The 12,323-nt window shown below is 55.2% G+C and overlaps 1 protein-coding gene across 1 annotated transcript in view; it reads left to right on the plus strand.

The window, feature by feature from the left end:
* The window catches only part of CLCN2 (chloride voltage-gated channel 2), a 13,526-nt gene extending 1,290 nt beyond the window's left edge, over positions 1-12,236 (plus strand). The window contains 24 exon segments of the mRNA XM_060011011.1: positions 640-742; positions 745-795; positions 938-1,069; positions 1,413-1,541; positions 1,628-1,761; positions 1,867-1,944; positions 2,034-2,112; positions 2,215-2,340; positions 2,439-2,523; positions 2,614-2,715; positions 3,585-3,669; positions 3,807-3,962; positions 4,346-4,415; positions 4,654-4,764; positions 4,984-5,197; positions 5,523-5,656; positions 5,899-6,071; positions 6,198-6,312; positions 6,530-6,603; positions 6,836-6,895; positions 7,038-7,076; positions 7,249-7,353; positions 11,601-11,687; positions 11,819-12,236. Coding sequence (XP_059866994.1) covers positions 640-742; positions 745-795; positions 938-1,069; positions 1,413-1,541; positions 1,628-1,761; positions 1,867-1,944; positions 2,034-2,112; positions 2,215-2,340; positions 2,439-2,523; positions 2,614-2,715; positions 3,585-3,669; positions 3,807-3,962; positions 4,346-4,415; positions 4,654-4,764; positions 4,984-5,197; positions 5,523-5,656; positions 5,899-6,071; positions 6,198-6,312; positions 6,530-6,603; positions 6,836-6,895; positions 7,038-7,076; positions 7,249-7,353; positions 11,601-11,687; positions 11,819-12,013 — 2,637 coding nt within the window. The 3' untranslated portion in view covers positions 12,014-12,236.
* Positions 12,237-12,323: the final 87 nt, after the last annotated feature.

The raw sequence follows: 12,323 nt of genomic DNA on the forward strand, positions 1-12,323 counted from the left end.
CCAGAATGGGGCTGAGGCCACCAAGCACTCTCTCCCCATCCAGAGAGGCTTTCCACTCCCAGCTGGGCTGGCAGGCTGGTGGGGGGTGGGTGTAGAGAATGGGGACAAGGGGATTAGGGTGGGTGGGAGGGTGCAGCTGAGGCGGTTCCAAGCCAGAGGCCCAGCAGGAACGTGATAAGGATTGGGGCCCCGCCTGTTCCTAGGCCAACACAGCTGCCCCCGGTTCCATGAGGCCCTTATTGTTACCCATATGCCCTTGACCATCCCCTATTCTCTGACCTTCCCTCCTCCCACTTGCAGACTGCCATAGGTTTTTCCATCTTTTCCTCCTCTGGGGCCTTCCCTCCCACTCCTCCTCAGTGCTCCGTGCCTCCCCAGGCTTGTGAGAAGGGGACCGATTATTCTGCCACCCCCAGAGCTGTGTCCCTGTACCGTGGCTGTGCCCATCACTCCAGCCAGGACAGCCCCCACGATCTGCAGTGTGCATTGTTCCCACACCCCAAGCCCAAGTGGGAAGTGTGGGTTCAAGAAGGGGTATATAATGTGGGGACTGGGAGAAGGGGAGTTGAGGCCCCAGGAGCCCTCCCCCCATCCCCACTCGGCCCATGTCTGCTGACCCCCATCTTCCCTGTTTCTCAGATGTATGGCCGGTATACTCAGGACCTTGGGGCCTTTGCCAAAGAGGAAGCTGCTCGGATCCGTCTGGGAGGGCCCGAGCCCTGGAGGGGTCCACCTTCCCCTCGGCTGCCCCAGAGCTTCTGGAATACGGACAGAGCCGTTGCACCCGATGCCGTAGTGAGACCTGGGTTGGGACAGGGGACTTGGCTGTGCTGTGCTGAGGGGGTCCGAGACCATTAGAGCTGCCTGTGGGGGGCGGGGGGACAGGGGTAGGAGCACTTTGGTGCCAGCCTCCCCTTCTTCCCTTCCCTGCTCCCAGTCTGTACTGTACACTGCCATAAGTTCCTAGTGTCCAGGGTTGGTGAAGACTGGATCTTCCTGGTCCTGTTGGGGCTCCTCATGGCACTGGTCAGCTGGGCCATGGACTATGCCATCGCTGCCTGCCTGCAGGGTGAGGACAAGGGCTGGTGGGGAAGGGCTAGGGAGAACCAACCTGCCTCCTTTATGCCACACTTGTCCATTGACCACTTCCCCCGGCCAGCCTGAGTGCCCCATCTTCAGGCATAATCACTGCCACTCCCATAGGCCACAACTTGTTGCCACGCCTATCCAACTGACCCTCTTACCTATAGTGATCTTTGTCTCCGTGCATGCCCTCTAGCCCCCTCCCTACCCCTTGTGCCTGTGCTCTGTGTGATATTCCCTGGGACACCTTGTCACACCAGTATGTCCAGTGGCCAGGAGGGGACTGGGTGTGCGCTTCGGAGCTCCAATGGCACATCCTCTCCCCACAGCTCAGCAGTGGATGTCCCGGGGCTTGAACACTAACCTCTTACTCCAGTATCTGGCCTGGGTCACCTACCCCGTTGTCCTCATCACTTTCTCTGCTGGATTCACACAGATCCTGGCTCCTCAGGCTGTCGGTACAATAGAAGAGAAAGAGAGGGCGGAGAAGGGACCTCCTGAAACCGGCACATCAAATGACTGTCCTGGGATTGTGCCTTTCCAGGGTCCGGCATCCCCGAGATGAAGACCATCTTGCGGGGAGTGGTGCTCAAGGAATACCTCACCCTCAAGACCTTCGTAGCTAAGGTTATTGGGCTGACCTGTGCCCTCGGCAGTGGGATGCCCCTCGGCAAAGAGGTAAGTGCAGGTTGGGGAATAAAGGAGTCCATCAAGTGGAGGAAGAAGCCAGGCCAAGGTCAGGGTGTGCCCCTTCCCCACTCACCACCTGCCCCCATCTCCCAGGGCCCTTTTGTGCATATCGCAAGCATGTGTGCTGCTCTCCTCAGCAAGTTCCTCTCCCTGTTTGGGGGCATCTATGAGGTAAGGGGGACCTTGGGAGAAGGCAGAGGGGAGGGATGGGCTGCTGAGCCCGCACTAACGCCGACTCCCCTTTCCACCGCTCTCGCCAGAACGAATCCCGGAACACAGAGATGCTGGCCGCCGCCTGTGCCGTGGGAGTGGGCTGCTGCTTTGCGGCACCCATTGGAGGTGGGCAGTGAGGTCAGCCCCAGCCCTGCCCTTGGGTCTGAGACGATAGGCCAGGCCCAGGCCTCAAGGGGCGCTCTCCTTGCCCACACCCCGCCCCCGCAGGTGTGCTCTTCAGCATCGAGGTCACCTCTACCTTCTTCGCTGTGCGGAACTACTGGCGGGGCTTCTTTGCCGCCACCTTCAGTGCCTTCATCTTCCGGGTCTTGGCAGTCTGGAACCGTGATGAAGGTGGGGGGACCTGGGGCATGAGAGGAGCCCTGAAATGGCTCAGGTGGGGACCTCCGAGGCTACAGCCAACCTCCCTCTGCTACTCTGCTTCCCTTCAGAGACCATTACGGCTCTCTTCAAAACCCGGTTCCGGCTTGACTTCCCCTTCGACCTCCAGGAGCTGCCGGCCTTTGCTGTCATTGGGTGAGGAGCCGAGGGAGCTGAGGCGGGTCAGAGAGGAGGAGGTAAGAGAGGGGAGACCTCCTTTCACCCAGGTGCTTGTTCCCTCTCCAGTATTGCAAGTGGCTTCGGGGGAGCGCTCTTTGTCTACCTGAACCGGAAGATTGTCCAGGTGATGAGGAAGCAGAAGACCATCAACCGTTTCCTCATGAAGAAGTGAGTTGATTCTGGGGCACTTTGGGTTGTGTGAGGGTCGTGGCCTGGGGGAAGGGGGGTGACAGGTGAGATGGTAGGTAGTGGCCCAGTCAAAAACAGGCACTCAGTGGTGTTTTCCAGACTGAACGTTTTGACTTTTATTTGAATTACCTGAAAATTGGCACTTTTGGATTTTTAGTCAGTGGCAGAGGGCATTTTGGATCAAAGGCTAAGGCTTCCGGTAGGCTCTTGGCCTGGCCCAGATAGCAATGATCCCTGGAGAATGTTTGGGTCTTAGTTCTTCCCTCATGGAGCACAGCTCTCTCAGTTGTGACCCTGAGGATTGGGAGTGGGGAGACCTGAGACATGACTTCTGTTGGGACTGACGTCCTTCAGGGAAGGGGCAACCAACTGAACCTGCTGCCTTTGGCACCTTCGGTCAACTTCATGAGTGACCCCGGCTTCCCCCAACACCGACCTTCACTCTTTTTTTTTTTTTTAACCTCTTTATTGGAGTATATGTTGTGTGACCTTCCCTGTTAAGTCACCTCGGAGAAACAGACAGAGGCAGAAGAAACTTGAGCGTGAGGGGAGGCGTCACGGCTTAGAGGTGTCCAAAGAGGGCTGGGGGGATGAATTTTCTGCTGGTGCTACCCACTTAGGGAGTCAGGAGCCAACAGAAAGGCATTTGGGTTCATTATAACCCTGGATGGCCATCACCCTCAGAGACGTCGTATCATGGATGGCAAAGGGGGCCTTCTTTCAGAACTGTGTGCTTTTATGTAAGAGCCAAGGCCCTGCTGTGACCTCAGCCCTGAGGTATGTGAGGGCACCCAAGCCTATCACCAGTCTGTAGTAAGTATTTGATGCTATGAAATCTACATCTCTAGACGCCTGCTCTTCCCGGCTCTGGTGACCCTGCTCATCTCTACTCTGACCTTCCCCCCTGGCTTTGGACAGTTCATGGCTGGACAGGTAACCCCAGGCAGAACAGGAACTTGTACTTTCTCTTGGGATGCATCCCTTCTAAAGCCAACAGTCCCTGCTCTCCTGTGGGCCCCTTTCCTTCATCCTGTCTGTCCCCCAGCCTGAGGCACCCTGTTCACCTACAGCTCTCACAGAAAGAGACACTGGTCACCCTGTTTGACAACCGGACGTGGGTCCGCCAGGGCCTGATGGAGGAGCTTGAGCCACCCGGAACCTCACAGGCCTGGAACCCACCACGCGCCAACGTTTTCCTCACCCTGGTCATCTTCATTCTCATGAAGGTGGGGCTCCTTACATATGTATGGCCAACATAAGCTTACTAGGTGCGGGGCACTGTTCTAAGCGCTTTCCGTATGTTAACTCCTTTAAGCCTCACCACAGTGCTGTGAGAAAGGTACTATCAGTACCCCTGTTTAAAGATGGGAAGTCGAGGCACAAAGAGGCTAAGTAACTGGCCCAAAGTCACACAGCTAGATGGCAGGGTGAGGATTTGAACCCAAGCCACCTGGTGCCTGAGTCCTCCTTTCCTTCACCTCTGGGGGATTCCAAGATAGCTGGGAAGTTTGTGCCTGACTGATAAGCAAGGTAGGCTTCTGGGGTGGAGCTGGGAGCTGCCTGGGGCCTGGAGGTGCCTCTACCTGTTTGAACGACCTCCTGCCTGCAGTTCTGGATGTCTGCACTGGCCACCACCATCCCAGTGCCCTGCGGGGCCTTCATGCCTGTCTTTGTTATTGGTGAGTCCTCAGCTGCGGTTCTCCCAGCCTGCACCCTCTGGCTGCCCCCTGGCTGTCCCCTGTCTGCCTGGGAGCGGGTTTTGGTCCAGTACCTGCCCCTGCCCCCGCCCCCCGCAGGGCAGTCCCCTGCACTGAATGACCCACCGGCCCCCTCCCCTACCCTCTGACCCTCTCTCTTCCTAGTGTCCCTGCCCACCCCCTCCACTACCTGTTTCAATTCCCACCCCCCTCCCTGAAGGAGCAGCATTTGGGCGTCTGGTGGGCGAAAGCATGGCTGCCTGGTTCCCAGACGGGATTCACACAGACGGCAGCACTTACCGGATCGTGCCTGGAGGCTATGCAGTGGTGGGTGAGTGCTGCAGGTCCCCCGTTGTCTTGGAAAACCCCTGGCTGGGCCACAGGGCCAGAGGCTCTGGCGCCCCCTGCTGGCAGAAACCAGGCTTCTCTTGGCAGCAGAAGCCCACTCCCCAGGATTGTACTGGGCAGCCCAGAGGGTCCCTACAGGACTGGCGGGTGGCGTCATCTGGGGCCTGGGCACCCTGAGGAGACTGAGGGTGGCTGTCCCCAGGGGCGGCTGCGCTGGCAGGAGCAGTGACACACACAGTGTCCACGGCCGTGATCGTGTTCGAGCTCACAGGCCAGATCGCCCACATCCTGCCTGTTATGATCGCCGTCATCCTGGCCAACGCCGTTGCCCAGAGCCTACAGCCCTCGCTCTATGACAGCATCATCCGAATCAAGAAACTGCCCTATCTGCCCGAGCTGGGCTGGGGCCGCCACCAGTATGGAGGACTGGGTGACAAGGGGGGAGCGGTTGAGGGGCAGAAGCCACCCTAGGACTCCCTCCCACCCACCTCCAGCAAGGTCTTCAGCCAGTGAGGCTGGGAGACCAGCCACCCTGCTCCCTCCTGGCCAGAGCTGCCCTTGTCCACTCCCTGGGGGAGCTGTGGCTGACCCACCCCATCAGAACGAAGGCAGTAGGTACACCTCGGTCCTTAGCCCTTGTCCCCATAGGCTCTGGGGCCTTCCTCACGGCCCTGGGATAGTAGTGCTCCGGGCTACCCTCCCCATGCTGATGGCAAACCACGTGCCTCTCTCTGCTCTCAGGCAGTACCGGGTGCGAGTGGAGGACATCATGGTGCGGGATGTTCCCCACGTGGCCCTCAGCTGCACCTTCCGGGACCTGCGGTTGGCACTGCACAGGACCAAGGGCCGCGTGCTGGCCCTAGTAGAGTCCCCTGGTGAGACCAGGAGAGGGCCCAGGTGCTAGGGTCATCTGCCTGGGTCGCTGCTCAGGAAGGGGGAGGGGCAGGAGCTCAGGACCAGTCTCCTTGGTTCCAAAGGCAGTAAGCTAGCAAACCCAGCCAGGGTTTCCCTCGGGAGTGTGGTTTGTGTCCAAGGCCCCACACTGGGTGTGAGAGAAGGTCAGGGGGGTAGGAGGGCCTCACCCCAGCTCCTGAGTCCTCCCACCTGCTCTCTCCAGAGTCCATGATCCTCCTGGGCTCCATCGAGTGCTCACAGGTGGTGGCATTGCTGGGGGCTCAGCTGAGCCCAGCCCGCCGGCGGCAGTACATGCAGGAGCATCGAGCTGCCCGGACCTCTTCCCCCTCTGATCAGGAGAGTCCCCCCAGCCCTGAGACCTCCCTCCTCTTCCAGGTGAGGGGAGAAGCCCCATGGCAGGGGCACCCAGACTTCCTAAATGTCATTGTGTAGACTGTTTGGGAGGGTGACTTAGAGGTGGTCCAAGGCCATGGGCTCCCCAACCCCTTCCTGCCTGTGCAGGTGAACACAGAAGACTCGGGCTTCCCTGCAGCACGGGGGGAGACTCACAAGCCCCTGAAGCCTGCTCTCAAGAGGGGGCCCAGCAACACCATGAACCTCAAGGAGAGTCCCACAGGTGAGCCCATCTGCTAGCACGACGGAGCCAGAGACCAGCCCCGGAGATGCATTAGGGTCCCTGCCCAACCTTTTTACTGGAGCACATCCCAGCTAAGAGGCTGCCCAGATGGGCCAGGAGCAGAACCAGGACGCCTCTCCCCTTGCCCTCCTCACCTCTCCTGATCCTCTCCAGCAAGGATGACATTGCCCTCAGGGCCTTGTGTTTGGGAACACAGGGAACATGGAGCAGGCAGGCATCGCCCTCAGAAGCCTCTTCTGTGGCAGTCCGCCCCCCGAGCCTGCTTCAGAGGTGAGTGGTTAGAGCCTCTCCATCTGGCTCTTTCTCTCCAGCTCTCTCTCTGACGCTGAGACCACCTGTCCGTTAACCCTGCAGTGCCTGCCTCCACTCTCCCTGCCCTTCTTCCCTCCTGGATATCAGCTGTCCCTGCACTGTGCCCTTCCTCCCAGCCCCACCACTTTCCCTCACCTCCCTCCTCCCTATAACATCAACTCCTCTTCTCTCTGGTTTGGCGCTAACAAAGTTGGAGAAGTCGGAAAAATGTGACAAACGCAAGCCGAAGCGGGTCCGAATTTCCTTGGCGGTAAGTGCTCCCTCTCTTCCTGCAGCTCAGGAGCACTAGACAGGGAGGGCCGGGCTCTAGGCAGGGTAAGCTTCCCCTGAGCCGGTGAGATACACCACCTCCCCCAAGCCCCTAGCTGCCAACCTTCCTTCCTCTCTCCTAGAGTGACTCGGACCTGGAAGGCGAGATGACCCCTGAGGAGGTAAGGTGTGACTGGACTCTGGACTCTTCTTCCTGAGTGTGTTCAGTCATCATGTTGGCTGCTGTCCCCATGGGAGGGACCATGGGGTAGGAAGAAGGGCAGGCCAACTTTCAAGGAGGTGAGAGCAGCTTTTGGTACTTTCTCCCTAACCCTCCTAGTCTTGTCCCCTCAGATTCTAGAGTGGGAGGAGCAGCAACTAGATGAACCTGTCAACTTCAGCGACTGCAAAATTGACCCTGCCCCCTTCCAGCTGGTGGAGCGGACCTCTTTGCACAAGGTAGGGCCAGAGGCCCGGGGCTGCCTGGGCTCTCAGGAGCACAGGGTGGGGAGCTAAGTCCTCCCACAAGTTTGGACTCAAGCCAGTGGGGAAAAAAGAGACAGGAGAGAGTGGGCTCTGTGCTAAGATGTTTTTCAAACACATTGCTTCAAACGATGGGAGGCCAGGAGCAGGGCCCCTTAGCCTCTTCCTGCCTATGGTGAAGCCAAGCATCATTTTTCTTCTGCTCAGCCTTGCCCCCAGGGAACTCTGGACCAAAGCGGCAACAAAGACAGGGCTGGAGCTGGGTGGAAGCCAGAAGGCCTCTGACCTTCTAGAGTCAGAGCTAGGCAGGAGGCTGCCAGCGCCTGACAAGGCTGATACACCCACGCTGAAAAAAATGGGTGAGAAATAGGCAGGATAAGAAAATCTAATAAACAAGCGAACAAACATCCAAGTAGGATTGGGGACACTGCAGAGAAGAGATAAACAAAGATGAGAAGTGCCTAGTGGGGGGCTTGGAATGTCAGACCCCAGAAAGTCTGACTCAGTGTAGGCCAAAGGAAAACTGGTAGAGACACAGGAAGATAGCTCAGCAGAAGGGCACAATGGCCTGCATAAATGCAGAGAAAACTGGAGTGCAGTGCGGTGGGTGAGGCTGACGCTAAGAGAGGGCAGGGGCTGTCTTTGCAGGACTGCCTCGGGCCCCCCAAGAATGGCGCAGCCGGCATCATTGGGCACCTTCAGGCCTCTGAGCGAAGGCGGGGAGTACAGGCACACCCAGCAGGCTGCTTGGGCAAAAACCAGGGGGGTTTAGCTAAACTGTTGACAGATTTAACGTGCAAGCCTCTGAGCACATTAGACGGGGGAAGAGGAGGAATTTTCCCAAGGTCTGCAGCTTGGGCAGCTAGCTTAGACACAAACTGTGCCCAAGAGCCAGCCTAGTGCAGACAAGCAGGGCAGGAAGAACAGGGGACAAAAGCAAAAAAGCAAAAGGTAATAAAGGAACGTATAAGCCTTTGGGTAAAGACCTCGGATCAAGATGAGTGGGGAACTGCAGTGCAATTGCAAGAAAAAAAGAAGATAGGCCTGTGAATAATACATTTGGCTTTTATTTAAAGCCTTTCTTCCTAAGACCTCTAAAGCGTTTCTATCACCTTACTTAATCTCCAGACATCACACAATGACGATGATAACGCTGACGTGGTTTTTTTTAGTGCCTGCTACATGCCAGGCAGTGGGCTGAGCTCTTCACATGTTTAATTTAATCCTCACAACCACCCTGTAAGATGGGTATTGTGATATTCTAGTTTTTCTATCCTAGTTTTTTTGTTTTTTTGTTTTGTTTTGTTTTTTTGTCTTTTTGGCGGTATGCGGGCCTCTCACTGTTGCGGCCTCTCCCGTTGCGGAGCACAGGCTCCGGACGCGCATGCTCATCCGCCATGGCTCACGGGCCCAGCTGCCCTGCAGCACGTGGGATCTTCCCAGACTGGGGCACGAACCCACGTCCCCTGCATCGGCAGGCGGACTCCCAACCACTGCGCCACCAGGGAAGCCCCTCTATTCTAGTTTTTATGAGGACATTGAGATTCAGAGAGGTTAAGCAGGTTGGCCAAGGTTACACAGCTAGTAAGTAGCAGAACTAGGGCTGGAATCCAAGATGGTCTGACCCAAAAGCCTATGGATTTAACCATGTTAATACACAGGGAAGCTGAGGCAGTGAGGAGGTTACTTGCCCGAGTCAATATAGCAGAGTCAGGCCCAGAGGCCAGATTTCCTGGCCCCAATCCCAGGATTCTTTTGGAAGGCAAAACTGACCCTCTCCCTGTCAATTCACTGTTTCCAAGCCCAAGAAGTATGGGCCCTCCGGTGGGCTCCCTGGTGTCTAATTAAATGAAAATGAAAAAGAACAAAGTAGGTGTTTGTTGCAAACTTAAAAATCAGAGGAAGAAATGAAGCCTTTGAGGAACCAACTAACAAAAGTATAAAGAACTGAAAGTGATAAGAACATACAAGATGAGAATTCAAAATGTCCTTGTAGGCCTGAGGAGTCAGTAAGTAGTAGCCCCGTGAAGTCCAGGAAAGGAACATGCAGAGGGAAGAGGAATACACTGGAGACTATTTAGGAACCTGTGCCACTGGACGTCCCCGTACCATCAGAGTGCCTCATTCATTCAGGGCCGCCTGCAGAGCAGCAGTGGGTGGAGGGGGGAAGCTAGAGTGCCAGCGGGCTGAACCCGAAACCTTGTCACATTTCTTAGCCTCTGTGCCTCACTTTACTTCTCTGTAAAATGGGATCGTTGTGCCAACATAGGTTTTTCTGAGGATTAAAGTTGATAACATGTGAAGCACTTAGAACAGTGCCCAGCACATAGTAAGTATTCGATACATGTTAGGAATTACTGTTACTACTTATACTGAGAGGTGAACAACAGGAGACTTTAAAAGATGGTGTCGTGAGGGAAGGGCTGAAGCGTGGAAGAAATGGATGTTCTCAGAAGAGGATGAGTGATTATCTGAGGCTGGAAGCTGGGGTGGCTGGCGGCATCTGAGGCTGGAAAGACAGGCTGAGGCGAGTTTGGGAAGGGTCTCAATGGGCCATTCTGGGGAGTCTGGGGTCTAACTCAAGTTTGAGAAAGCTCTTAGTATGGCAGAGCCAAGTTGGAGGGAAGGGAGGCAGAAAGCAGAACCCATTAGGATGTTGCAGCCCTGTCTGGCGAGGATGGTGAGGAGGTTGGGGGGAATGGCCAGGTTGTTCAGAAAGTCAATCAGTAAGGCTTAGTGGGACAAGTGGTTTGGAAATCTAAAAAGCATATAGTCTGCCAGAAGCTCACTCTGATTAGGATGGTGGAGAACAGAAAATCAATGGGAACTATTTAATAGGATCCTTGGGAGAAGCTGAGAGGGATTATTAAATGATAAGGCAAGGCTAAGGGATTATTGAAACAGGAAATATAACGATATGCTTCCCTCTGAAGTCTTATGAAGAAATTAAAGATAACTTGTAGCACATAGGATTCAAGTTAGATATGAGGAGGAACTTGCTAACCACATGACAGTTATGACGTAGGCATGGAAGGAGCACAGAAAAGTGTATTCTAAAACTGAACTTCTATCTCCTTTTATAATTACTGTCATGTCTTAGATGGAGAATTTAGCACTGTATAATAAAACATTTTTAAAGTGTTAAGATGATAACAGTGAGTTCTGAGTAAGTGGTATTCAGGAAGCTGGGTTATTAATGCCCATTTTGATTCAAATATTAAGCCAAAACGCTTACAAGTAAACTCAAAACAGTGCGATAAATGATGGGCCAAAAATTCCAGGAACTGCTGAGTCAGTAGAGTGGTTTTCAAGACATCTGGCCCAAGAAAATCCACTTAGAGCACAAGGGGAACTGCCTGACAATTTCTGAACCCTGGTGATTACATTCGAAAGCCTGGGGGGAGGGCCCGAAGCAAGAAAAACATGGGGGGATGGGCATGACTGTTGTCCTCCTGGACTGCAAGCTACATCTCAAAAGGACCCGGGATGCTACTTGGGCCCCAGAAAAGGCAAACTGTTTGAGAGGTGTAGAGTGCTGCAGGCCAAGATTGGAGGGGTACCAAAACTGGCCAGCCGAGAGCCAATGGGAAGCATGTATCAGCCGCAGAGGTGAGTTAGGGGCAGAGGATTCAGGGCCAATACCCTTAAGGGGGAGTGGGGTGCGTGTGGAACTTTGGTCCATGACTAATTGGACAGCTGCATGGGATGACTGGTGCTGTGCTTCCTCCTTCTATAATGTGATGAAAAGTGAGCTGGGGCTGCAAGGCCACTTCTTCCTGGTGACCTTGAGCGAGTCACTTCAGCTCTGACCTTCATGTTGCCTCTCCTGTAGAATGGGTATCATACTTACTTCTCAGGACACTACTGAAATTAAATGTTAATGTAGGAAAGACCTAGCCCAGTGCCTGGCCAATCATCTGATGTCGTATTTCAACAGTTGTTCTCTCTTCTGTCCTCCTTTCTAACGTGGGACAAAGAAGCCTTCCTCTGTCCCTTGCTCCATCAATGTAAGCAACATAAAGATTCCCACTATCAAGTTTCTGAGGCCTGGTTACAGAAACATTCTATTGTTCTTTTTCCTCCAGTGGTTCTGTCCCCTTCCTCACCATCCATCCTCACCCCTTCTACTGCCCCCCACCACCTTGTTCTGGGTCCCTCTGGCCTATAATCTAGAGCTGTCCCCTCACACATCAAGTCCAATGTGTTTTCTCCCCACCCCGCAGACTCACACCATCTTCTCACTGCTGGGAGTGGACCATGCTTACGTCACCAGTATTGGCAGACTCATTGGAATTGTCACCCTAAAGGAGGTGAGATGATAGTGACCACTTCCACTTCCAAAAAGGCTCAGAGGCTTATGTCCAGCCACCTGGGGAAGTGCTGGGGAGGAGTCTGAGCAGGGAGCTCCGAGTCCACACATCTGATCCTCTCACCTTTCCAGCTCCGGAAGGCTATCGAGGGCTCTGTCACAGCACAGGGTGTGAAAGTCCGGCCGCCCCTTGCCAGCTTCCGAGACAGTGCCACCAGCAGCAGTGACACAGAGACCACTGAGGTGCATGCACTCTGGGGGCCCCGCTCCCGCCACGGCCTCCCCCGGGAGGGCAGTCCTTCTGACAGCGACGACAAGTGCCAGTGATCCCCTCAAGGGGTGGCCTGGGATGGCAGTGGCCATGGCTGTCGACCCAGATCCTGCAGCTCTCCTGTTCCTTCTGCCTTGGGAAAACAGGAGTTCCAGCCCCGCTTCCAGACCTGGGGTGCTAGCATCTCCTGGCTCATCCTACCTGAAATCTGACCCAGTGCCCACCTGCAGCAAATGTTCCAAGGGCAGGAAGGTCAGCACTGCCCTGACAGGGTGGAGGTGGGTTCACTGGACCCCTGCTCCCCCTTTGAGGGAAGGGGTAGAACTAATATGGGTTTATACTGGAACCTCCCGTCACCAGATGTAC

The sequence above is a fragment of the Delphinus delphis genome, chromosome 4 (genome assembly GCF_949987515.2).
Source record: "Delphinus delphis chromosome 4, mDelDel1.2, whole genome shotgun sequence".
Classification (NCBI taxonomy): domain Eukaryota; kingdom Metazoa; phylum Chordata; class Mammalia; order Artiodactyla; family Delphinidae; genus Delphinus; species Delphinus delphis.